This window comes from Ornithorhynchus anatinus, chromosome 17 (assembly GCF_004115215.2).
Source record: "Ornithorhynchus anatinus isolate Pmale09 chromosome 17, mOrnAna1.pri.v4, whole genome shotgun sequence".
In the NCBI taxonomy this organism is placed as follows: Eukaryota; Metazoa; Chordata; class Mammalia; order Monotremata; family Ornithorhynchidae; genus Ornithorhynchus; species Ornithorhynchus anatinus.
Window position 1 is genome coordinate 4,191,245 of NC_041744.1, and position 22,007 is coordinate 4,213,251.

Consider the following 22,007-nt stretch of genomic DNA (forward strand, 5'->3'; position numbering starts at 1 on the left):
TAACAGAGTTTGTAGACGTGTTCTCTGCCCACAACGAGCGTACAGCCTAGAGGAGAATACAGAGAATGATATGAAAAAATATATTATGGATATGTACGTAGGTGCCGTGGGGCTGAGGGAAGGGTGAATAAAGCGTGCAAATCCAAGATCAAGGGTGACGCAGAAGGGAGTGGAAGAAGAGGAAATGAGGGCTTAGTCGGGGAAGGCCTCTTGGAGAAGATGCTCCTTCAGTAAGCTCCTCTATGGCCCTCAGATTTCCAAGGGCCGTCTTCAGGCATCTAAATCCCACAGCAAGAGTCTCTCCAAACCTGCTCTGGTTAGCAAATTTCGAGTAACAGAATTCATTTTTCTTCAGCCATGTCAGTTTGGGATAAGAATTGGCTCCAAACTCAGCCTGACCCGAAGCCTTTTGTATATCAGGGTCGGAGTTTTCCTCTTCTCTCTCCTGGAGGAGCCACCGACAAAGTGATTTAAGCAGGGGGCCAAGCAGAACGATGTGGTAGGTGACAGGGAACTCTTATTGACGACAATAAAGATCTCTCTTCGCTCTGAACGCAGACATTGGCAAGACCTGGGATACCTAATTATCTACATCACTGGGCGTCCTGATATGCAGAAGCAGAGGGTGGTCTCCTGGTTGTCTCAGCACAACTTCCCTCAAGGGATGATCTTCTTCTCAGACGGTCTGGTGCACGATCCACTGAGGCAGAAGACCATTTTTCTCCGAAACCTCATGCAGGAGGTAAGGGGTTAGTAGCTCCCTCGCCGGACCTTCCTCGTGAGGCTCCAGAAAGAAGGGGGCTTGGAAAATGGAAGCGGGGTTCATTGCCTAGGGGCAAGTGAAATGATAATTGTGGTTATTTTTTAAGCGCTTACTGTGTGCCAGGCTCTGTACTAAGCACCCTTATTGTCCTCCCCCAAGCGCTTAGTTAAGTGCTCTGCACACTGTAAGTGCTCAATAAATACCATTGATTGATTGATTGATTATCAAGCATTGGGGGCCCGGGGGCCAAAAGGAGATAGGGATTTTGAGGTGGGGGGTGAGGACTGGGAGATTCGAAGAGTTGCTAATCCTCCCATCAGTGGTATTTACTGAGCGCTTACTGTGTGCAGACAGCGCTGTGATAAGCACTTAGGAGAGTACAATAGAATTGGTAGACCGGATCCCTGCCTTCAAGGAGCTTGCTGTCTCGTGCGGGGAGACAGACCTTTGAAAACATTAGAGCGAGGGGTAGGAGCAGAAGATCAGGATATGAACCTAAGCGCTGGGGGGAGATACAGGTTAATCAGGTTGGACACAATCCCTGTCCCACTAGGGGCTCACACTCTTAATCTCCATTTTACAGATGAGGGAATTGAGGCACAGAGAAGTTAAGTGACTTACCCAAGGTCATACAGCAGATATGTGCAGAGGTGGGATTAGAACCCAGCCCCTCCTGATCTCCAGGCACACGATGAAGTCACTAAGCCATGCTGTTTCTCTGGGTTCTAATCCTGGCTTGTGTGATAGGACTGGGGTAGGGTGTGTTTCAAAATGGTTAAGGGGTACAGACCCAAGCTGCCTAGGCAACGCAGAAGGGAGGGAGAATAGGGTGGGGAGATGTGATTTTAGGGAAAGCTTCCTGGAGGAGGTGTGATTTTAGTAGGACTTCGAAGGTGGGGACCACACTGCACTAAGCGCTGGGGAGAGTATGCTACCACAAAGTCGGTAGGATCCGCTCCCTGCTCACGGGGAACTTGCCATCTCCTCTCTCACCGCATTCTTTCCCTCTCCTTTTAGTGCTTCATCAAGATCTGTGCGGCCTACGGATCCATGAAGGACATCTCAGTGTACAACGTCTTGGGTCTGGCCTCTTCTCAGATCTTCATCGTCGGGCGTCCCACGAAGAAGTACCAGAATCAGTGCCAGGTAAAGGGGCCGATCGATCGACCAGTTAATTAAGCATCTACGGCGTGCAGAGCCCCGAACTGAGCGCTGGGGAGAGTACGCCCAAAGCAAAATGACCGAGTCCCTGCCCTCAGAAGGATGCCAGTCCAATCGAAGAGATCAGGAAACGATCTCTAGGTATAAGTAGAGGGGGCGGGCGGAAGAACAAGAAGAAACAGGTAGCAGGGAGAGGACCGAGGTTATCGGGATGAAATAGTGGAATGGATTATGAAATGTGCGATTATAATAATAATAATGGTATTTATTAAGCGCCTACTGTGTGCCAGGCACTGTTCTAAGTGCTGGGGTGGATACAAGCAAATCAAGTTGGACATAGTCCCTTGAACCACGTGGGGCTCATAGTCTTAATCCCCATTTTACAGATGAGGGAATCGAGTCGGGATTAGAATGGGATTGGCGCTTGGGGGAGCTCAATACAACAGAGCTGGTAGACATGTTCCCTGCCCACATCGAGAGTTTACTTAATGCCGTGTACTTCCAGGAACCAAGCAGCTTGGAATAGCAGATAGAGCACGGGGTTAGGAGTCAGAAGGTCATGGGTTCTAATCCCGGCTCCGCCACTTGTCTGCTGTGTGACCTAGGGCGAGTCATTTCACTTCTCTGGGTCTTAGTTACCTCATCTGTAAAATGGGAATTGAGACTGTGAGCACTACGAGGGACACGGACTGCTTCCAAGCCGATGATCTCGAATCTACCCCAGTGCTTAGAACAGCGCTTGACGGATACTTAAGCGCTTAACGAATACCGTCATTATCACTGAGTGGGAAGTGCCCAGCCTGGTTGGGGCTAACCTCCCCCGACCCCCCAAACCGGTAACTTTGCCCCATCCCCGCTTCTCCCCGTCCAGTTCCTCAGCGAAGGCTACGCGGCCCACCTGTCCTCCTTGGAATGCAGCCACCGCTCCCGGCCCAAGAAGAGCAATCCACGGATGATCCTGCGGAAGGGCAGCTTCGGCCTCCACACCCAGCCCGACTTCCTGCGGAAAAGGAACCATCTGCGCAGGACTATGTCCGTCCAGCAGCCCGACCCGCCCGCCACCAACCCCAAGCCCGAGAGGGCCCAGAGCCAGCCGGAGTCCGATAAAGACCACGAGCGACACGTGGCCGCTGGCGGCTGGGGACGGAGCGGTCCCCCCAAGTTCGAGCCCATCCCTTAACGGGGACCCGGGGGCGAGGTCTCGGCCCCTCTCGCGCGGGGAGGGTGCGTCTGGGAGATTAGGGGCGGGGGGCGGCTTCGACGCCGGTGGGCGTGGGGGGAAAGATGGAGGAAGACTCCCCCAAACCGGGAGTCCGTCTTCTCCCAAACCCGGGGTATCCCTCGCTAGTGGCTCAGCCCGTCTCGCACGTGTCCTGTAACGTCCAAACAGAGAAGTGGTGTCTGACGCCCCGGCCACGGTTCACGGCCTGTGATTACTGAGACATCTCGAGATTTTTGAGGGTGGGGGACAGGATCGTGGGAGTATCCGCTGGTGCCCTGAGGGATAGGGAGGGGATTGCTCTCTGAAATCTGATTCTCAAGAAGAACTCGGTGTCTGTAAGCAGAAGCAGGTGAAATTCACAGAGGCCCAAACGCTTGATTTCCCTGGGGGGTGAGTTGTGAAAAAAGATGGGCGGGGGGATGTTGACTCTCCAACCAGTTTTTCTGTGGTTAAGGGTGAGACCCATTTGTTTAATCCAGAGCTGGGATGATCTCACTCAGCGACATCGGACACAGAGTCCCGTCGCCCGAATTCCGGTTTATGACATCAGGCTAGCGAGGCCTTCTCCACAGGGGAAGTGGCTTGGAAGCCCAGCGGTTGGAGAGGGGTGGGTCCACTCTGTCCAGATGAGTTAACTTCCTGTGATGTAAAGCTCTGTTGCAACATGGGTCCTTCTTCAGGCAAGGCGAATCCTGGTGGAATCCCAAGTGGATGAACGGCAAAAAGATTAAACACACGTCGCTTTTCAGATTGCTGGTGGGGTCTGTTTTTCTGTGACTCCCTCTGAAGCCTTCAGATAAGACAGGACTTTGGCTGAAGCTGACCGAGTTTATGTCGCCCCTAGCTCGCTCCCTTCTTGTCACCTGGGCCGCCTGAACAGTTGATCGCATCACACCTCATTATACGCAAGATACTCCGTCGTTCACTGACAGTTCACTAGCCGTGGGATGAATTTCAGTCGACTGTGAGCATCTTTAAAAAAGCAAGAAAATATACACGTGGGTTCCTTGCTGTAAGAGCTTTAATGCGGAGCTGCCACGTGAAGAGAAACTTGAGCAAACTCACTGCACCTCTTCACAAGAGAGCTGTTCGATCGCTTCATATGTTAACTTACAAATTAGCTCTTAGTCACTCTCGCTTGTTTTTCTTCTCTTCGTTCTCTTTTCCCCCCCTGGCCTGCCTGACATATTTTTCCTTGGAGTCGCGAGAAGGGAGACAAACCCCATCCTCTTAATCTGCTTCCCTGTCTCCCTCTTTGCTCCTGGTACTGTCCCCCAGATCTCTTTCTCTCCACTCTCTTTCCCTATCCCCCCAAAGTCTCTTTCCCTCCTTCTCTCTCTCTGTCTCCTTCTCCCTCTCTCTCTCCCTCCCTCTCCACGGTATTTATCTCCCTCCCAGTCTTTTTCCCCTCCTTCTCTTGCCCATTATCTCCCCCAGTTTTTTTTCCCTCCCTCTCTCCAACAATCTCTTTTCCTCCCTCTCTCCCCCAACATCTCTTCCCCCCCGCCCCCAGTTCTCCCCAACTGGGGAGAGAGGTGGGGGGTGAGTGAAGGGCTGAAGAGTCAGCCTCTTTCAGATTAAAAAACAAAGAAGAACCCACCTTCTGCCCACATCTTGAAAACTGTTGGAAGAAGGCAGAGCCTAGAGCTTCTTCTCTCTCTCTCTCCAATGGCCAGGCCAGAGGACACCCCACCAGAGGACACCCCACAGGAACAGGTAAATGACCTCCCCAAGTTGTAGTAGCAGAATTGGAAATACCGCCACCTTGGGCGGTGGGAAGTGGCAAAGCCCACTGAAATTCACTATGACTGCTTGTGCCTTGCCCCGAAAGATTCCTCTTTTCTGATTTCTCCAAGAGCCCGTGGGGATGGGAGACGGCGCTAACCGCCCATCGTATTTACAAACCAAGGGGGAATTGCGGGTCTGAGCGATTTTCATTTCCTTGCCCTCCCCATCACCGGCCTCAGGCGGAGCACCAGGTCTGGAGCCGGGAGATCTCCGCTCCGTGGAAGCTGGTGGAAATTGAACACAAAGTTGGATCTTCTTCCGGACCCCTGGGACGTAGGCTCCCCGGCCCCCTTCCCCACGGTTAGTTGCGGCCTCTCCTAGATAAACGATCCTTCACTCAGCACTTTAACCATCCCCAATCTTCGTGTCCTTTCCCTCAGGGCTCACAGCCTGCCAACATTCCCTGTCTCCCCTTTAAGTCGGGGAGAGGAGGGAAGGAGGAGTGGCTATCGGGCGGTCTTTCTGATAGGTCACCCTGAGTTAGCCCAGGGCACAGAGCCCCCCACCACAAGCAGTTCCCGCGTCTGGAAGTCGGGGTCCTCATGGCTCTGTGCCATACTCTTCTCCCCTCCCTGCCGCCGGAAGACCCCCGAAGACGAACAGTCCCCACTTCCAGGGGCCGGCCCTCCCCGCTAGATAGAGACGAGAGGCCTTGAACTTAAGTGTTGCTTTCACTAAATGTCTACCTCTGCCACACTCCCACTACTGGCTGCTCTTGTCGCCATCGACTACTCCTAGGAGCCGGATTCTCATAATGGGGTGGTGAGGGGTGGTCAGCTCACAGTCACCTTTCACCCTTGCATTGAATAGAGTGACCGGGAGCATTCCTCACTGGCTTTCCGCCATGGCCCAGGCGGGGGTCTTGGGGGTCAGCTCGGTGGGACCCCTTCCCTGTGTCAGAGCGGCTCGGTCCCTTCCTGTCCTGGGTGGCAAGCCAGCCGGGCGACCTGAATGGACCGGCGTCCTGCCCCCTGCCTCGCAGTGGACCCTGGCCGCAGCAGGGAAGCAAGGAGGCGGACGTCGTCTCCGTTCACCGTTCCGGTTTCCAGCCCTCGGACCAAACTCGCCACTCGGACGCTCTGCTCCCAGCCGGGCCAAAAAGCTCACATCCATCATGTTGCTTCATTACGGTGGCCCCATGGCCTTCTGGGAAGGGACTTGGTAGCCCAACACGGCCTGGTCCCGGCACCCAGACCAGGCTGTTCCTCCTCTTGCCGAGGCCCCAGGCTGGCGGACACCTTCCCGCCTGAGCCACCAGGTGCAGACAGAACTGAGGCAAGAGAGAGGGGAAGCAGAAAGAGTCCACGGGCCAATCCCAGAGAGAAAACACAGCCCAACTTACCCCCAAACACCTCGTCCTGTGCCGTCCCCTCACAGCTTTTCCACGAGACCGTCTCCTTGGTAAGAAGGCACGAGGGGTTAGGAATCTTACAGACCCTCTTCACCACACCCCTCAGCCCCCACCATATCCAGCTTTCTCCTGACGGAGCAGCCCCTGATCCGGGGTCTCGTACCCTTCCCTCACCCACTGGCGGCATGGAGGCTCTGAGCGCATTCTCTCTAGAACCATGAACCCCCGGGCTCATGTCTGCTGCACCTTTAGTACCTCCCCAGGGGGAGAATGGACCTAAGTGACCCAGACTGGGCACCGCTGCCCTCAGAGAGGAAGGAAAAATCGACCCTGAGTAATTTCCTCACAGGCAGCAGGCCCTTGTCGGCCAGTCCGGCAAGGCAGGTGGCACTTACAAGGAGTTCTCACTTCTGCCTGGTGGCTTCTTGCGAATTGTAAAAAATCAAGGCAGTGATTTAAATATAGCAGTGGTGGACTGTCCTCTGAAATCTTGTGAAAACACCACCCTCAGACGTGTGGTTTAGTGTGTGTATGTGTGTGTGCGTGTGTGTGTGCGTGCGAGTGTGCCCGCACAAGCACGGGTGTTTGTACGCGTGTGTATTTATGGGATTCGTAACCACTTAACGTGACGTTTTAGTACGGCTTCCACGGCATCTTTATAACCGACTCGCCATTTTTATGAACGCTGTCTGTTCGGTTTTCTCACCCGGTTAAGTTTCGGTGGGGAAAAAAAAGAAAAAAAAAAATGTAGCGTCGCGCGAAGGAAAAGAACAAAGAGCGCGAAGTGCCGAAATGCTGCCAACCGCGAATAGTAAACGCGAATCTGAATTTGATCATTCTTAAGACCCTGCGTCTGCCTACAACGCGTGTGCCGTAGGAACAGCCGATATCTTCTTGCTTGACCAAAGTGTTGTTTTCTTGTGTGGCATGTTTCCTCTCTATCCCACAGGCTGTTTTTGTTCAGTGTTGAAGTAAGGCAGCGTGGTGTTTCTCTCTCTCTCTCTCCCCTCCTGGGGTCTCCATGGCCTGTTGGTTCGCCTGACTCCCCCTTGGCCTTTTGCTCTAAGTTGGGTCTGGCATTTGGAGAGGAGGCCTCTAGGCCTTCTTCAGAAATGCAAGTCACTCCCATCCGGGCAAGGGGTGTAGTCAGGAGTCTTTTTTTAAAAAAAAAATCCCACTTTTAATCCCAATTAAGCATGCTGCTCACTCAGGGTGAGCCGCCCCGGCAGTGAGCTATAGGGGCTGTGTTCCCTCGCCTGGTCTCCGCACCAATGGGCTCCCCACAATCCTCTTTGCTTTTCAGAGTAGACCCACCTCCTCTTTCCAGGGTGGTAGATTTGCTGAAAGGGGTCACTTTTACTTTGTTCTGATATACACACACAATCACACACACCTGGTCACCCCTTAGGGCAGATGGAAGACACAGGCCTCGGCTCTTCCCAGGAGGCACCATGGGCTATTGTCAACTGTAGATGGGAACGTTAAGAATGGAAACATCTCAGTGAGGTTATCACTCAGTGCTATTTATGGAGTGCTTACTGTGGGTAGACTACTGGACTAAGCACTTAAAGACACGCAACAGCCCTCAAGAGATTTATAACTGCCTGAGAGCCAGTGAATTTGTTCAGCAGCTACCGCTCCCCTCAAGCAAGCCCTGCAAGGGACCCCAAATTTAGCACCTGCCACCCATTCCCCCCCTTTTCTATTGCTGGAGGAAAACCAACTCTCAAACTGTGTGACAAGACTGCACTTGTATCTGGTCTGAGTTTTACTACGTATAGAGTTTTCGATATTGTTTGTCGGTGGGACGGTTCTATGGTGAAAAATGTTTATATTTCTTACAGCTGCCTTGTAAAAAACAGAAACAAAGTTTAAAATGTATAATATCCAATTTCTAAAAGACCCTGATCTGAGTAAGATTTTTACAACTGGTATAGATTTTGATGTGAGCTGGTTTTTAAATCTTCCAAGTTAAAGTCACTTAAATAAAGACCTTATTTGCCTTTAACTAGTTTTTCATGTTGCTTAAGGGGTCTTACGGAAGAGACTGGAGTCCTCCAGACCCAGTCTCACTCTGTTTGCCCCCAGGATGTGGGTTGGAAGGGCTGACTGAGGGTATAGAAGACGACTCTGGTGAGCTGGCCTTTGCCCACATCCTCTTCACGCCAATGGTGAAATTGGACCCCTGAGTGTATGCCCCCATTCAATCATATTTATTGAGCCTGAACACACTGCAGTGCTCACATCTCTTGCCTGCAGAAATTAGTCATGTCCCTTCTCTGGACTCTTGTTGCTCAGGCATCAATAGGTAAAGCAAACATGCCAGCAGAATGTGTGCTTGAGATTTTGCAGAGTGATTTCCCTCCCCTCTCCCCAGTGCCATGAGAAGCAGCAGTGGATAGAGCATGGGCCTGGGAGTCAGGAGGACCAGAGCTCTAATCCCAACTCTACCACCTTCCGCTGTTTGACCTTAGGCAAGTCACTTTGCTTATCTGTGCCTCAGTTATCTCATTGGTAAAATGAGGATTAAGGCTGTGAGTCCCATGGGGACAGGGACTGTGTCCAACCTGATCAGCTTGTATCTATTCCAGCGCTTAGTACAGTACCTTGCATATAGAAAATGCTTAAACAAATGCCATTAAAAAAAATAGAGTGGTAGATAAGTGAGGTCCTAAGTCTTTAACAGCAGCAGATGACAATACATATTGCCCACCCCATTGGATTTACCTGTCCCCGTAAAGACCCCAAAAAACACCGAGAGGCTGAATTGGTTGAAAAGAGAAAAGAAAATTTTTAATGTGTCAAAACTGGTAACAAGTATTTCTATATAAAAGCAATTACTGGTGGATCTCAAAAACGAGGTGCAATTTCATTTTTTTTTTTTTGATAAAACAAGGCACCACCTTATCCCTAGAGAAGAGCTTGTTTTAGAACACAAGCCCTTATTTAGTGTAAATCCGACCCCAACAAGGGGGAAGAAAATCCACTCAGTAGAGTTGTCAACAGGTAAACAGTCTAAACTTTAAATATGTAGAATATATATACATATATATCTAGAGGCATATATATGATTTCAGCTTATTCCTGAGCTCCTAAGGACTATTCGGATTCTTTGTCACAATGACCTAAGAGGAAAGGCAACATGTGTATAAAAAGCACTTAGGTTGCTCACTCTGACCCTTTCGGTTCTTCAAAAGGGATATTAGCCAGATATTTTTTGACTAACCAGCGCAGCGGGCAGAGAACACTGAGGCGCATCAATTCCATCACCAGCTTACTGCCGATGGGCTATCGCACCTCTGCTCGTTTACGCAGCAGAGTTGATGGGGCGCTTGGGGCCCCAAGTGTGTTAGTGTGAAGAGGCTAGTGTGAGTTCTGTTGCGGCTGAGACCCGCATGCAAGTCTCCGGAGTAGGGCCTGTATGTGCTAGAGCGACAAAGTTAAAAGGAAGCGTGAGGAAACCTGAAGGCAAAACTCTGTCGAACAGAGGAAGCCTAGCCCCGCTGCCTCGTGATTTCAGAAGGGCTCGGGGAGTGGGGATTCGTGGAGGAGGAGAGGAAAGGTCGTTCCCCAGAAGCTGATGTGAGGGTGGGAATGAAAGGAAGAGCAGAACCACCTGCCAGCTTGTTTGTCCTATGACCCTCTAAATTTTCCCTCCCTCTGTCCACACTTAATTATCCTGGTTAGAGCCGTGTCAGTTCAGCTGCAGCTTCTTCAGGGAAGATCGAGAGAGTTTCTTGGACTTGCGAGCAGCCTGCAGGTTCCGGGACATTAGGAGATGGTAGTTTGCGATCGCTTGTTTCCTGCGGAGGGAGAAAGGTCATGAGGGGAGGGCGGTCGGTGCGGTGGGGCCAGGAGCCGTGATCTCCTGCGCCTCAGTTTTCTCAACTGTAAAGTGGGGATTAAGTTTTTGTTCCCCCCGTCCCTTAGTCTGCGAATCCCATCAGGATCAGGGGGCTTTGTCCAGCCTGATTACCTTGTACTTACTCCAGTGCCTGGCCCATAGTAATTGTTTAATTAGAACTAGTATTATTATTAAGATCCAGTACACTTTGAGGTCTGAAGGTGTGCTAAACCAGCCAGGGAATCAGGGGGCCCTCTGTTCTCCTTTTCAGACTGGAAGGCGCTCCCCGAGTTCGGCTCTCTAGGGGAGACCCCTGGGAGACAGACAGCCCTTAACTGAGGCAGGGATCTCATGGCGTCGGGCAGCTCTGGATCTGATGTCCCTGGAAAGAATGGCGGACAGGGGTGGAGGGGGCAAGGTGCGACCTAGCCGGGCGGGGTTCAGGTGGCTGTGCTTGGGTTAATTACAAAGGAAGGCCAACCAGGGAGTCTGAAGGAGTTAGTAGCTGTGGTCCTAGTTGCTGGATGAGGGGTTTTGGGGAGGGAAAGAGAGAGAGAGAAAAAAAAGAGAGGGAGAGAAAGAGAGACACACACCAACCCATAGGTTTGAACCATAGGTCTGCTAGGGGCCAAGCCCAGGACCATGGAAATGCCAGGAGAAGATTGAAGATCTGGGCAGAATGGCTCTCCGGCCAAATCCCCTACGCCTCTCTGCTCCATCAGCAGTTCTGGAGGCGGAAGGGGAAAAGCGGGAGCAGCTCCAGGACCAGGCGTTTGGGAATTATTTTTGTATTTGGGGGGTGGGGTGTGTGTCCTCCACTGGTATGTCCAACAGGAAGCCGGGTCACCCCCCTCCTGCCCTTCCCTCCTGAAAGACATGCAAGCAAGCAACAGGTAGGGAACAAGATGTTACCTGGCAGACACGATCTTCAGTTTCCAATGAGAGAAACTGTCATGTCACTACCAACAAGATGAAGAACACAAGAGGTGAGTGAGGCTTGGCCGCTCAGATGTCTGGGTGGCCCCAGCTGGGCCTGGCTCCCCTGGGCAGGTGGGCTGGGGTCACTACATCCATCCCAGGGGGCCACACTCCCCAAATGCGGGGGAGAAAAGGGAAGGGGAGACTGCTAGGCCGAGGCTACCGGTTGCCTCGGGTGGGTGGGGTCGACGGATGGACCGCGGACAACCCCGGTGACCGTCTCGTCCTTTCCCCTACCTAAGGCGGCCACTATGGATGTAGGAAAGGAGTTCAGTGCAGACAGGCAGGCAGCGGGAATCTCCCCCATGCTCCCAGGAAGAGGGAGATGGGAGCCTTGGGATCCAGCCCCTCGCCTCCCAAAAACTGCAGGGCTTTGGGGAGAGGGCTGAAGGACTGGGCTGGGGATGTCCCTCTGTGGAGCTGGAATGACTCCTACTGGTTCTCAGGTTGCTGGGATGTGTCCAGTTTCTCAGGGAGGTCGCAGCAGCGTGGCTTAGTGGATAGAGCAGGGGCCTGGGAGTCAGAAGGACATGGGTTCTAATCTCGGTTCCACTACATGTCTGCTGTGGGACCTAGGGCAAGTCATTTCACTTCTCTGGGCCTCAGATACCTCATCTGGAAAATGGGGATTAAGAGTGTGAGCCTCGTGTAAGACGGGGACTGGGTCCGACCTGATTAACTTGTATCTTCATTGCCCTGATTTGATTCCCTTTCTTCAGTCCCACAGCACTTATGTATATATCCATAATTTATTTATATTAATGTCAGTCTCCCCCTCTAGACTGTAAGCTTGTTGCGGTCAGGGCCTGTGTCTATTATGTCGTCCTCTCCCAAGTGTTTTGTACACCGCTTCAGCACAGAGTAAGCGCTCAGTAAATACCATTGATGATTAGGGAGGGAAATGGGAATTGATGCAGCATGACCTAGTGGATAGAGCACGGGCCTGGGAGTCAGAAGGAACTGGGTTCTAATTCCGCCTCTGTCCTTGTCTGCTGTATGACCTTGGGCAAGTCACTCAACTTATCTGTGCCTCAGGTACCTCATCCATAAAACGGGGATTAAGACGGTGAACAGCATGAGGGACGGACTCTGTCCAACCTGATGAGCTTGTACCTACCCCAGTGTTCAGTACAGTGCTTGGCACAAAGTAATCGCTTAACAAATACCATCAAAAATTGGTTAAAAAAAAATGAAGGGCACAAGGAAGGTTACCTTTCTTCTCTGGCAATGGCGTCATCAAATTCCTGGGAGAGATACTGGAGATCCTGGATCCCTCTGGAAACGGACTCCAGGTCTCTGTCGAATTCTCTGCCCCGAAAACACAAGTCGCCTGATGAGTCACGGATGTTGACATACCAACCCCCGCTTTGACCCTTTCACCCAAAGGGGTTCCGGGGCCCGCGCTGGGTGAACGTGAATGAGTTGTTGAACCACTCCGGGCCCCAGGTTCCTCATCTGTAAAATGGGGGATGAGATCTCCGCTCCTCGTCCCTCTTGGACGGAGAGCTCTGTGTGGGCATAAGACATATCGCAAAGGGACTTTTCGGTCAGTTAAAAATGTGCCTCAGAATCTCATATTTCTTAAAGACACCAGACGGGCCACGATAGGTCACAGGCCTAGAAGAGCTCGCCCCATTAGACGATGATCTCCTCGTGCCCCCCAAGAGGCCCAGAGTTTGGCCCTTCCACCTGCCTGGGCTCTCAGCCCCCGTAGTGTGGTGGTGAGACTAAACTCGGGAATGTGTCTATTTGTTGTTGCACCGTACTCTCCCAAGTGCTCAGTACGGTGCTGTGCACGGAGTCAGCGCTCAATAAACACGATTGACCGATTAACTGAGGAGGAACCACCGCACCACACTGTTCTCTGTCTTCCTGTCAGGCCTGCCGATGGTTGGGGGCTGGTCTGAGGCGAGTGCTAACCACGGCCAATGGCAGGCTAAGTGGGGGGCACGGAGATGGTTTGGCTTGCCCCGAGCAGGTCGAGGCACGCGAAAGGATTTCCCACCAGATGGCTGCTTTCCCCAAATGTGCCCCAGGGAGTGCACCAGCGAGCAGACTCACCCCGAGGCCAGACGGGACCCCGTCTGCCGGCGGCCGAGCAGGGGGGCCGGGGAGGAGTAGGGGCCGCTGAGGGCGGCGGCTCTCTGAGACCTCCTGAGGGGCAACGTCCCCCCGTCCTTCCCCAGCCAGGAGGACAAACGTCTCCACTCGGCTCCTCCGGGCCTCCGGGGAGACGCGCTGGGCCGAGGGGGGCACCGGCGGGGCCCGGACCTCGGGGGGGTGGCAGCGGCGGAGGCCGGCCGGGGGGCCCGCCGGCGAGGGGTGCGGGGGGCGGGGCTTCTCTTCCCAGGGGAGACCATCAGGTGGTGGCCGTGAGGCCGCCGGGACTTCTGCAACCTCTGCAAAACAGAAACGGTGGGTGAGGTGGGCGCCGCGTCTCTCCGTGGCCCTCCCCGGCGGAAGTTTCCCTTCTCTGGATTTCCGGGGCCACATCCGCCCCTCCTCGAGGCTGATTCTGGAAGGTGGTTTCCCAGCTCTCCACCTGCGGGTGGACCCCCCAGTCCCCGGGGGCCTGAGCCCAACCTACAGGAAAGGTGGGAGGGGGCAGAGGAGGGGTCACTTTCGACATCGGCTCGAGGCCGGGTAAGGCCAGACGGCCACGGACGCTTGCTCTCCGAGGCTGTGAAGCAGTGTGGCCTACGGGAAAGGCCACAGGCTTAACAGGATCTGCATTCTAATGCCACTTGTCTGTTGTGTGACCTTGAGCAAGTCACTTCACTTTTCTATCCCTCGAATTCCCTCATCTGTAAAATGGGGACTAAGACCATGAGTCCCGTGTAGGACAGGGACTGTGTCCAACCTGATTACCTTGTATCTACCCCAGAGCTTAGAACAGTGCTGGACACACGGCAAGCACTTTACAAATACCATGATTACCAACAATAAGAATAATAACAATAATGATATCGGATCTTGAGCTCCTAGTTTATGCTCTTCTGGCCCAGTGAGGATGAATTTTTTTTTTTAAAAATGGTATAAATTACCCACATCCTTCTGACTTCCAGACCCGTGCTCTATCCACTAGGCCATGCTGTTTCTCAGTGCTTAGCAGTTCTGGATTCAACTGCGGCCTAATGGAAAGGCCCCAGACCTGGGAATCAGAGGACCTGGGTTCAAATCCCAGCTCCTTCACCCGCCTGTTACTTGGCCTCGGTTAAGTCTTTCACCATACCTCCATTTCCTCCTCTGTAAAATAGGGATTTGGTACCTGTTCTTTTTCCCCCCAAGGCTTTGAGTCCCATGAGGGGCAAGGCCTGAATCTAAGCATCTCCCGGCGCCGGGCAACTAGTCAGTGCTCAACAAATACCCCAGTTAAATGGGGGTGGGGGCCCAGGGACCATGGCTGCTCTGCAGTCAGGGGAGCCCACTCCTTGGTGTCCGAGTGCCCTTCTCAGAGGGCCAGGCTGGAGGAGGGGGGCCACGGGGAGGGGGCGGGAAGGGGTACCTGAGCCACCGCCCCAAGGGCGTTCTGGGCCGTGCGGCAGACGGATTGTAGGCTCTGCCTCCCCTTCTCTGGGGGCTCCAGACGCTCCCAGGCCGGGGTCCCCCCAAAGTTGACGTCCACCTGCCGCAGTGCCTCCCGGGTGCGGAGACTCCCGCGCAGGACACTCAGGCCGCCGGCCCCGGGCTTCCTCCGGGAGCGGGTGGGCGGCGGGCTGCCGTTCTCGTCAGTCTCTTCCAGCACCCGGTGAGCCCTCCACCCCAGGGCGGCCCCCACCCCCTGCAGCACCGATGCCATCTCTCGCCAAGGCCTCCTCTCGTCCCGGCTGAAATCCCTGAGGGAGACAAGGCAGGCGGTCAGTGGCCAGCCGGCTCGACCGGACCGTGGCCCCCGACCCACAGCGGCCTGCCCGGCTTGGCCCCCCGGCTCCGGGCATCCCGTCAGACGAGGGAGCCTCCCCCGGCCCGGCATAACCCCGGAATCCCGGCTTCTCCCAATCAGTCAGTCAGACATTCGTATTTATCGACCACTTACTGTGCAGAGCACTATAATAATAATAATGATAACGTTGGTATTTGTTAAGCGCTTACTACGTGCAGAGCACTGTTCTGAGCGCTGGGGTAGATACAGGGTCATCAGGTCGTCCCACGTGAGGCTTACAGTTAATCCCCATTATACAGATGAGGTAACTGAGGCACAGAGAAGTGAAGTGACTTGCCCACAGTCACACACTATACTAACCGCTTGGGTGAGTACAGTTCAACAGTGATGCTACTGATGCCCGTCTTCTTGTTTTGTTGTCTGTCTCCCCCTTCCAGACCGGGAGTCCGTTGTCGGGTAGGGATTGCCTCTGTTACCGAATTGTACTTCCCAAGCGCTTAGTACGGTGCCCTGCGCACAGTAAGCGCTCAGTAAATACGATTTAACGAAGGAATGAACCATAAACAGTGACATTTCCTGCCCGCAACAGGCTTCCAGTCTAGAGGGGCCGGTCCGGGACAGCTCTAGACTGAAGGGCAACGCCCCAGGACCCGTTGCCAACCTAGGCCGGCTCGTGGGGCCTCCTGGGGTCACGGCCCCAATCAGCCAGCTGCGGCTGGGGGGAGGACAGAGGGGGCTGGCAGTCAAATGGCAGGACCAGTGGCCAGGGGCCGGGTGGTCGCGCATCCGGCGACCGTCCCCGATCCCTGGGGGACCCCCGGGTCGGGGCTGGGGCATCCCAACCCTCTAACACCCACTCCTTCCAGGCCTGTCGCGGCCCAGCCCGGGCCGGGGGGGGTGGTCGCTCGCAGGCTCAGCCGAGGAGGGGTCCGCCCCAATCCCCGGGAGGGGCGGCGACCCCCAGATGCCCCCTCCCGCTTTTCCGCCAATTCCTCCTCGACCGCCGGAACCCCCAACAGCCCCTACCCGCCTGCGACCCCTGCCTCCTCCCGCACCGATGGGCTCAGTGGAAAGAGCCCGGGCTGGGGAGTCAGAGGTCACGGGTTCTAATCCCCGCTCCTCTGCTTGCCAGCTGTGTGGCTTTGGGCAAGTCACTTCACTTCTCCGTGCCTCAGTGACCTCATCTGGAAAAGGGGGATTAAAACAGCGAGCCCCACGCGGGGCAACCCGATGGACTTGTATATCCCCTCCCCCCCCAGCGCTCAGAACAGTGCTTTGCACGTAGTAAGCGCTTAACCAATACGACCGTTATGATTCGACCCCCGGCACGGCTCCTCCCGCACGGGCCTGCGACCCTCGCCTGCTCCCGCCCCGATCTTCGACCCTCCGGCCTCCTCCGGCACCATTCTCCGACCCCCGGCACGGTTCCTGCCGCGCGGGCCTGCGACCCCCCGCCTCCTCCCGCCCCGCTCTTCGACCCCCAGCACGGCTCCTCCCGCATCGATCTTCGTTCGACGCCTGGCGTGGCCCCTTCCGATCTTCGACCCCCCCGCGCCTCCTCCGGCGCTATTCTTGGACCCCCAGCGCGGTTCCTTCCCCCCCCGCCCCATCTCCGTTCGACCCCCGGCGCGGCTCCTCCCGAACCTCTCTTCGACCCTCCCCCCCGCCTCCTCCCGCCCCCCATTTGGACCCCCCCTCCCCCCCGAGGCGGCTGCTCCCGCACGGACCTGCGATCGCCGCCTCCTCCTCCTCCCGCGCCGATTTTCGACCCCCTGCCCCGCTTTTCGACGCACGACCCCCGGCGGCCCGGCCCCACCCCCCCCTCCTCGTTTAAACGGGGCGCGGCCTCCTGCGGCCGCCTCCCATTGGCTGCCTCCGCCCCGCGCTCTCCGAGCCCCAGCCTCCCCATTGGCCGGCCCCGCCGGCCCCACCCCGTCCGCCGCTCCGATTGGTCCGCCCCTTCTTCCGCCCCGCCCCCTCCCCATTCGCCATTCGGAGCCTTCAGGCCCCGCTCCCTGGGCCCACCAACCGCCCTTAGTAATCATAGTCATAATCATGTCGGTATTTGTTAAGCTCTTACTCTGTGCAGAGCACCGTGCTAAGCGCTGGGGGAGATCCAGGGTCCCCCCCCCGGGGCTCCCAGTCTTCATCCCCATTTGACAGATGAGACCCCTGAGGCCCAGAGAAGCCAAGTGACTTGCCCACGGTCACCCAGCTGACAAGTGGCAGAGCGGGGATTCGAACCCATGACCTCTGACTCCCAAGCCTGGGCTCTTAATCATAATAATAATGATGTTGGTATTTGTTAAGCGCTTACTATGTGCCGAGCACTGTTCTAAGCGCTGGGGCGGACACAGGGGAAGCAGGATGTCCCACGTGGGGCTCACAGTCTTAATCCCCATTTGACAGATGAGGTCACTGAGGCCCAGAGAGGTTAAGTGACTTGCCCACAGTCACACAGCTGCCAAGTGGCAGAGCCGGGATTCGAACCCATGACCTCTGACTCCAAAGCCCGTACTCTTTCCACTGAGCCACGCTGCTTAACCTTTACCGACCCGCACAGTGTGGGCGCCGGGGCCTCGGACCCCAGGCTCATCCTCCCGCGCTCTTCTGCCCAGGAATCGGGGGCCCGTGGGTCTGAGCGGGGACGTTCGGGCCCGGCCTCCTGCTCTCAAATTGTGCTCTCCCGAGCGCTTAGTACGGTGCTCTGCGCACTGTAAGCGCTCAGTAAGTACCATCGATCGATTCTTCTAGACTGTCAGCCCGTCATTGGGTAGGGCCCGTCTCTGTCTGTTGCTCAAGTGTGCTCAAGTGTACTTACCAAGTGCTTAGTACGGTGCTCTGCACTGAGTGAGCGCTCAATAAATACCATCGATTGATTCTTCTAAGACTGTGAGCCCGTCGCTGGGTAGGGCCCGTCTCTATCCGTTGCCCAAGTGTCCTTACCGAGCGCTCAGTACAGCGCTCTGCACTCAGTGAGCGCTCAATAAATGCGATCGAATGAATTCGAGTCCGGCAAGGGGGAAGGGGAGAGAAGCCCCTCGGGCGAGAGCCCCGAGCGAGGGGGCGTGGAGTCTGCCCCCTGCCCATCTGACCCAAGTGGGTTGGGGGAAGTCCTTGACGATTCATTCAATCGTATTTACTGAGCGCTTACTGTGTGCAAAGCACTGTACTAAGCGCTTGGGAGAGTGCGCTATAACAACAAACGGACCCATTCCTGCCCGCGACAAGCTCATCGACCCATCGGTGGCACTGCCTCAGTGACCTCATCTGGAAAATGGGGATGAAGACTGTGAGCCTCACGTGGGACAACCTGATGACCCTGTGTCTACCCCAGCGCTTAGAACAGTGCTCTGCACCTAGTAAGCGCTTAACAAATACCAACATTATTATTATTATTATTATCGAGCGTAATCGTAATAGCTATGGTATTTGTTAAGCGCTCACCGTGCGCCAGGCGATGTACTAGGCCACTGGGGTGGATCCAAGCCAATATGGTTGGACACAGTCTTACGTACCGTGCGCTGAGCACTGTGCCTCAGCTGAGCTGCAGCTTCTCCTCCTCTGCAGTCGTCTGTCCTTGAATCCCACCCTCGGAGCGGAGGTCACTTAAGAAGAAGACAAAAATAATTGTGATATCCGTTAAGCGCTTACTATCTGCCGGGCACCGTTCCGAGGGCTGGGGTAGATACAAGTTAATCGAGTTGGACGCAGATCCACACGAGGTTCACCCTCGTAATCCCATTTTACAGATGAGGTAACGGAGACCCAGAGGAGTTAAGTGACTTGCCCAAGGTCCCACAGCAGTCATAATGGTGGAGCTGGGATTAGAATCCAGGTCCCAGCGACTCCCAGGGCCGTGCTCTATCCGCTAAGCCACGCCGCTTCCCAAGGAAGGTGTCTTCCCACGCTTGTAGTGTAGTGTCCCAACCGCTCAGTACAGCCCCGTACGGTCTTGGAATAGAGTCCGGGCTGGGGAGTCAGAGGTCACGGGTTCGAATCCCGGCTCTGCCTCTTGGCAGCTGTGTGACTGTGGGCAAGTCACTTCTGTGTGTCTCAGTTCCCTCATCTGGAAAATGGGGATGAAGACTGTGAGCCTCACGTGGGACAACCTGATGACCCTGTGTCTCCCCCAGCGCTTAGAACAGTGCTCTGCACAAAGTAAGCGCTTAACCGATACCAAGATTATTCCCCCCTTTACCTCCCTCCAGCTAAGCCCCCTTTCCCTCGGCTTCTCCCCCTCTCCCTTCCCCTCCCCTAAGCACTGTGCTCATTTGAATCTATTTTTATGACCCTATTAATTTTGTTAATGAGGTGTCCATCCATTTGATTCTATTTATCGTGTTTATGTTGTTTTGTTTTTGTCCGTCTGTCTCCCCCGATCAGACTGTGAGCCCGTCACTGGGCAGGGACAATAATAATAATGGTGGTAATTGTTAAGCGCTTACTATGCGCAGAACACTGTTCTAAGCGCTGGGGTATATAGGGTAATCAGGTTGTCCCGCGTGAGGCTCACAGTCTTAATCCCCATTTTCCAGATGAGGTCCCTGAGGCCCAGAGAAGTGAAGTGACTCGCCCACAGTCCCACAGCTGCCAAGGGGCAGAGCCGGGATTCGAACCCGTGACCTCTGACTCCCAAGCCCGGGCTCTTTCCAGTGAGCCACGTTTCTATCTGTTGCCGAACTGTCCATTCCAAGCGCCTAGTGCAGTGCTGTGCACATAGTAAGCGCTCATTAAATGAAGGAACGAATGAATACAGCGCTGGGCACCTCGTAAGCGCTCAATAAATGCCATTGATGAAGCGAAAATGCGGCTCAGCGCTGCCCTCCTGTGGTCATGGCTGGGATCGCTACGTTGTCGACCTCCGGCCTTCCCAGTGCTGCCCTCATGTGGCCTTAGGCTGAATTGCAGCGCGGGCCAAGGCCTTTTCTGACCGTCGGCCCGCTGCGTTTTCTGCCCGCAGCTGCCTTGTGGCCTTGATCTCTCCACAGTGGCCAGTTGCCTTGTGGCCTCAATTTCACACCGACCAGTCCTTTCTCACGTCTCCCCTCTTGTGGCCTCAACTGCACACCGACCGGTCCTTTCGCAGGTCGGCTTGGGAGTCAGAGGTCATGAGTTCGAAAGCCGGCTCTGCCCCTTGGCAGCTGTGTGACTGTGGGCAAGTCGCTTCACTTCTCTGGGCCTCAGTTCCCGCATCTGTAAAATGGGGATTAACTGTGAGCCTCACGTGGGACGACCTGATGACCCTGTAGCCCGAACAGTGCTCGGCACATAGTAAGCGCTTAACAAATACCAACGTTATTATTCCCTCCTGTGGCCTCTGAATGAATTGCTGCCCGGCCCATGTCCCGATAACCCCGTGCATGTATTCATTCAGTCGGATTTACTAAGTGCTTACTGTGTGCGGAGCACTGTACTCAGCGCTTGGGAAAGGACACGGCTGTCTCGAGTAACCAAAACCCTTACTAGGCCGCCTGGCTCATCTCCTTGGCCGGTACTGCGCTTCTGTGGTCACAGCTTTGCTTCTGTCCACTCACAGATGTTTTCTGGAAATTTAGCCCTAAAGGAAGTGGATATGGGGAAGCTAAAAATTCTAAGAAGTGCCCTAGGGTCCGACTTGGCCAGCCTGATAATAATGATAATAACTGTGGTATTTGTTAAGCACTTTCTATGGTCCTGGCACCGTTCTAACCGACGGGGTGCATACAAGCAAATCGGGTCGGACGCAGTCCCTGTCCCACGTGGGGCTCGCCGTCTCAATCTCCTTTTGACGGATGAGGTAAGTGAGGCCCAGAGGAGTGAAGTGACTTGCCCAAGGTCACACAGCAGACAAGTGGCGGAGCTGGCATTAATAATGTTGGTATTTGGTAAGTGCTTACTATGTGAAAAGCACTGTTCTAAGCGCTGGGGGGGGATACAAGGTGATCAGGTTGTCCTTCATGAGGCTCACAGTCTTCATCCCCATTTTACAGATGGGATAACTGAGGCCCAGAGAAGTTAAGTCGCTTGCCCAGAGTCACACAGCTGACAAGTGGTGGAGCCGGGATTAGAACCCAGGACCTCTCACTCCCAAACCTGTGCTCTTTCCACTGAGCCACGCTGCCTCTCTGCTGCTTCAGCAACATGGGCATTAGAACCCATGACCCTGTGACTCTAAGGCCCGCGCTCTATCTACTACGTCGAGCTACTTCTCCCAGAATAGGGCAGCCTGGCAAGTCTGGGGAGACCTGGCAGTCAGTCAATTAATCAATCACTCTTATTGAGTGCTTACGGCGTACAGAGCATGAAATTAAGTTCAGCATTTGGGAAAGTACAATAGAATTGGAAAACACGGTCCCAGTCTTCAAACTCTTTATAAGCAAGAGAGTAACAGAATAATTATAGTTAGGAGGAAAAAGAGAATGGAAAAATGAATACGTGCGTGAATGAATGCTTAAATAGTGTCGAGACGTCTCCTGAAGTGCTGTAGGTATGTAAGTGCAGAAATGTTGAGGAGGTACGGAAGTATTTGGGAGGGTATGACTTGGAAAGAAGAAAAAATATTCTGAAAAGGCTTCCTGTGGGAGGTGAGATTTCAGAAGGGCTTTGAAAAGGGGGAGAGCTGTGATCTGATGGATTGAAAAAAGAGAGGGTTCCCGGTAGAGGGGATTCTCCTGGAACGAGGGAATCTTGAGCTGAGCCCGTATGTCCTGGGAGGTGGGAGATGAGGTCAGAGGAGTTCGGCCCCCGTACCTCCCACCTTGGAGGTGGGGAGGAGCTGAGTTTGAAACCCTGTTGGAGCTGAGAGGGAAGGCAGCAATCTTCCAGAGGTCTCTGCCATTTCCCTTTTATCCCTGCACCCCTACATGCCAGGAGGTCATGGGTTCAGATGTTCCCCACCCCGCTATACCTGTCCTCAGAAAAATGCCACGTGACCACAGATGTCTGCTCTCCAAGGATGTGAAACAGCGTGGCCTAGTGGAAAGAGCACGGGCTTGGGAGTCAGAGCCCTGGGTTCTCATCCCGACTCCGCCACTT

General features: G+C 54.5%; 2 protein-coding genes across 2 annotated transcripts in view; one reads left to right on the forward strand and one right to left on the reverse strand.

Annotated features, from left to right (window-relative positions):
- Positions 1–3,900, forward strand: part of PITPNM3 (PITPNM family member 3) — a 207,156-nt gene extending 203,256 nt beyond the window's left edge. The window contains 3 exon segments of the mRNA XM_039914417.1: positions 559–742; positions 1,781–1,909; positions 2,796–3,900. Coding sequence (XP_039770351.1) covers positions 559–742; positions 1,781–1,909; positions 2,796–3,104 — 622 coding nt within the window. The 3' untranslated portion in view covers positions 3,105–3,900.
- Positions 3,901–9,052: 5,152 nt separating this feature from the next.
- On the reverse strand, positions 9,053–16,799 carry PIMREG (PICALM interacting mitotic regulator). The gene is made up of 5 exons (XM_029081604.1): positions 16,718–16,799; positions 14,613–14,943; positions 13,169–13,506; positions 12,320–12,415; positions 9,053–10,088 (listed from the first exon to the last, which is right to left on the reverse strand). Exons 2-5 carry the CDS (start codon positions 14,904–14,906, stop codon positions 9,980–9,982), a joined length of 837 nt encoding a protein of 278 aa, XP_028937437.1. The 5' UTR covers positions 14,907–14,943; positions 16,718–16,799; the 3' UTR covers positions 9,053–9,979.
- Positions 16,800–22,007: the final 5,208 nt, after the last annotated feature.